Below are 3241 nucleotides of genomic sequence, written 5' to 3'. Positions count from 1 at the left end.
GTGTAAATAAAATGGCTCAGTCCGTGTTAAAACATATTTTTAAACTAAACAGCCTACAGTATTTTTACAGTCTTTATTTTACAGTTGAAATATGTTTATTAAATAAAGTCTAATCATCCCTTTTAAGAAAAAAATACATCTTCACAAAACAGTTGTTTATCTTCACTGAATGATTTGTGAAGCTGAGAAAGCCTCCTGGATGGAAGCCAAACATCTTCAGCTTCAGGATAGAAGAGCTGCTGTTTTTGAACCTTTTCTTGGATTGATCATGACCTGGATGACTGGGTGTCTTCTGGAGAGCTGGGCCCTTCCTGACACCTGGACACATCACACCCACATCCACTAATGTTCAACAAACACACATGGCACAGCACCACTCTATAAATTGAATAAATGATGAGACATTTGAAAAGCACTGACATAAAACAACACAACTTCAAAATCAGCGTTTAACCAGATGCAACATATGCAGTCATTATGTTTTCAGACTTTCTAACAGGATGCCTCTTGTCTTTTTCTGAGTAAAGCACTCTTTGATTTGTTTTGTGATCTCAGAACCTTGTGAGTCTTCTTTGGTTTGTTGTGTGTTCAGATGAAAACCTCCTGGTTTCAGCAGTGTTTAGTATACAGATGAAGAGGGAACAGGAGGATGAGGATGCACACAGTTTCATTTGGAGCATAAACTAGACGACCAGGCTGTTCAGTCCTCTTCTCCCAGAGGCAGAACCGGGCCCTGGGTTCCATCTGCTCCCCTCCACTTTCCTCTAACTTATTGCGTTGGTGCTGGAGGTTTGATTACAAGCAGGCCCAGCACAAACGACCGTCCATCAGCTTTGCTCCGTATGCTCCTGCTCACAGCTTAATGACCCCAGAGAAGTCTGCAGGACACGCCTATGAATCAAACCGCGGCTCCGGGCTCGACACGGTACCACCAGCAGAGCCCGGGTCCGTTCAGTCTTTGTGTGGCCTCATGTGTGACCTCACGTCTTCTTTCTTTCTGCAGCTCTACGGCGGAGCCATCCTCGAGGTGTGTGGATGAAAACTGGGGAGGTTCCCTCAAGTCCAAGGTGAGTTCTACGTTTTGGAGGGATTTTAAAGTGCCTGGGACAACAAAGGTTTTGTAATAAAACAAAAGCATTTTTGGAAAGATAACACTGAGAATATATTACAAATAATTTTCCTACAATCTTACAGTTAAGGCTGTTCACTCTGACTTGTTGTCTTATTTATTTATTTATTTGTTTGTTTGTTTGTTTTTCCATTTTATGTTTAAAAAATAAACTATCAAGACTTCCCTCCCTCTGCAGCACTGGTGCTCAAACAGAAACAGCAACAGTGACTTCACAGTTTGAAGAGTTCATTTTCAGTTATTGATGGAAGAAGAGTTGGAGGAGGAAGATTWATGGCAGGCCATTTTAGCATAAAATCAGCTTTTTGACTGTCTATAATTACATTATATCTAAAATTGAGTTTTGAGTACACACATACATTTTGACCATCCTGAATATTAATTGAATTAATTGACCTGTGACATCAATTTTTTTAAATACATATGAACGCATTTTTAGGAGGATATTGATAAAATATTGCAAAATAAATTTCATGTTGCTGAGATGAACAGTTGTTGAGATATTTGCCTGTGAAGTAACAGGAAGTGATGTCAAAGGGAATGTCTGCRTGTGAACAGTGTTGTTACAATAACAGACTGTCGAGAAGAATCTGATTTTTCTTTAAATTATTTTGAGTATTATTTTGATTATCAGAGAGGTGAAGAAGAGTCAGTATATAATAATATTGTTTCAATAAACAAAGACCAGAGAGTTTCTTTTGTTAAAGAGTTCCCCTTTGATGTCACTTCCTGTTTCACTTTGGCTGAGCCAAGTTGAAAAGAAAATCTACCAGTTATGTGACAAAATGGGTTAAACTGTGTGTATTATTCCAACTTTCTTAAATATAAAGATGTTTTCTTTGACATTTTTTATTTGAAGAATATGCATGTCACAGGCTCTTTAAATGTAATTATGACTACTGTAGTCAAAATGACATTTTAAGCCCCTCAGCTGCTACTTAGCTCTCCAAACAGTTGCCTGCAGAATTTTGGGTTGGAGTTGGACTGACCTGACATTGCAGACCACTGAATAGTAAATTAAGGTAAGGCTAAAAATGCCTTGGGAACTTTTGACTYGACAGATTGTTAATTCAGATATCTCAAATAGAAAGGCCATCTAGATGAAGAAAAAAAAAAAAAACAAGATATCACTAATTAATTTGGAAAGATCTTAGAAGGAATTGTGACTAGTCAAAAATAAAGCTCTAGATATCTATAATTTAGTTTGACCAATTCATTTGCTTTCAAGAGTTCTGCAGTTTAATTTGCACTTGTCAGATCTTTATGTGCGATATCTAAAAGTACAATAAGACATCTTGAATTGAAGCCTCCATACAACTTAATAGTAAATCTGACATCATTTAYGCCAGTCAAAATAAAATAGGCGATATCTTAACTTTAACTGCCTGTGATGGACTGGAGACCTGTCCAGGGTGGACCCCACCCCTCGCACAGTGACCCTGAGAGGAAGAAGCAGGTAAAGATGATGGGTGAATTAATTAACTATACATCTAGTCATAAACCAATCTTGGATATCTGGAATGTAAGACTGGTGAAGATGATTTGATGTTAAAATGGCCTGCCATATAAAATTCTATTCTTACTCCAGCTCTGGTTGGGTTTGCTTTGAGAAGAGTGCAGCCTCAATGTGGACGGGGTCACTGACAAAAACCTGCAAATCTTTATGACATAACTTTATTTRCAGCACAACAATGGACAATGCTTCTCTTCAACCTCTTTATTATTCAGGACCAGCTGAAACAAAGCRAGACAACAGCTAGTCAACCCCAGTAGCTCGGCCTGAATAGGACGCCAGGTCTCTGGGTTCCAGACGTCAGGCTGGAAGTGGGCCATAACAGCATATGCATCTGGTCCTTACAACAACACAAAAACACCTAAAGAGTGCAGCTTTGATGTTAGTGTAGGGTCACAATGTAAAAATTACATGTGCAGAAAAATACGCTATTGAACTGTGCACACATGTTTCTGTGCTCCTTTCTTTCATTCATCAACAAACGTAGAACTGAGCACAACCTCTCCTGACACACTTCTGTTTCAGAATGCAAACATAGACTTGAATAAGATCACTAGACTGAGCCCCGCCCATCCTGTCCACTGGTAGTGTCTGTGACA

General features: G+C 38.8%; 1 protein-coding gene across 1 annotated transcript in view; it reads left to right on the top strand.

Moving 5' to 3' along the window:
- selenof (selenoprotein F) overlaps positions 1-3241 on the top strand; it is a 16868-nt gene that overhangs the window by 11225 nt on the left and 2402 nt on the right. Inside the window, exon 3 of the mRNA XM_014025925.1 lies at positions 1004-1067. Coding sequence (XP_013881379.1) covers positions 1004-1067 — 64 coding nt within the window. The remainder of the gene's footprint in view (positions 1-1003; positions 1068-3241) is intronic.

This window comes from Austrofundulus limnaeus, unplaced genomic scaffold, assembly GCF_001266775.1.
Source record: "Austrofundulus limnaeus strain Quisiro unplaced genomic scaffold, Austrofundulus_limnaeus-1.0 Scaffold510, whole genome shotgun sequence".
NCBI classification, from domain to species: domain Eukaryota; kingdom Metazoa; phylum Chordata; class Actinopteri; order Cyprinodontiformes; family Rivulidae; genus Austrofundulus; species Austrofundulus limnaeus.
The sequence above is the reverse complement of the archived record's forward strand: the minus strand, read 5'-3'. Positions and strand labels throughout refer to the sequence as shown.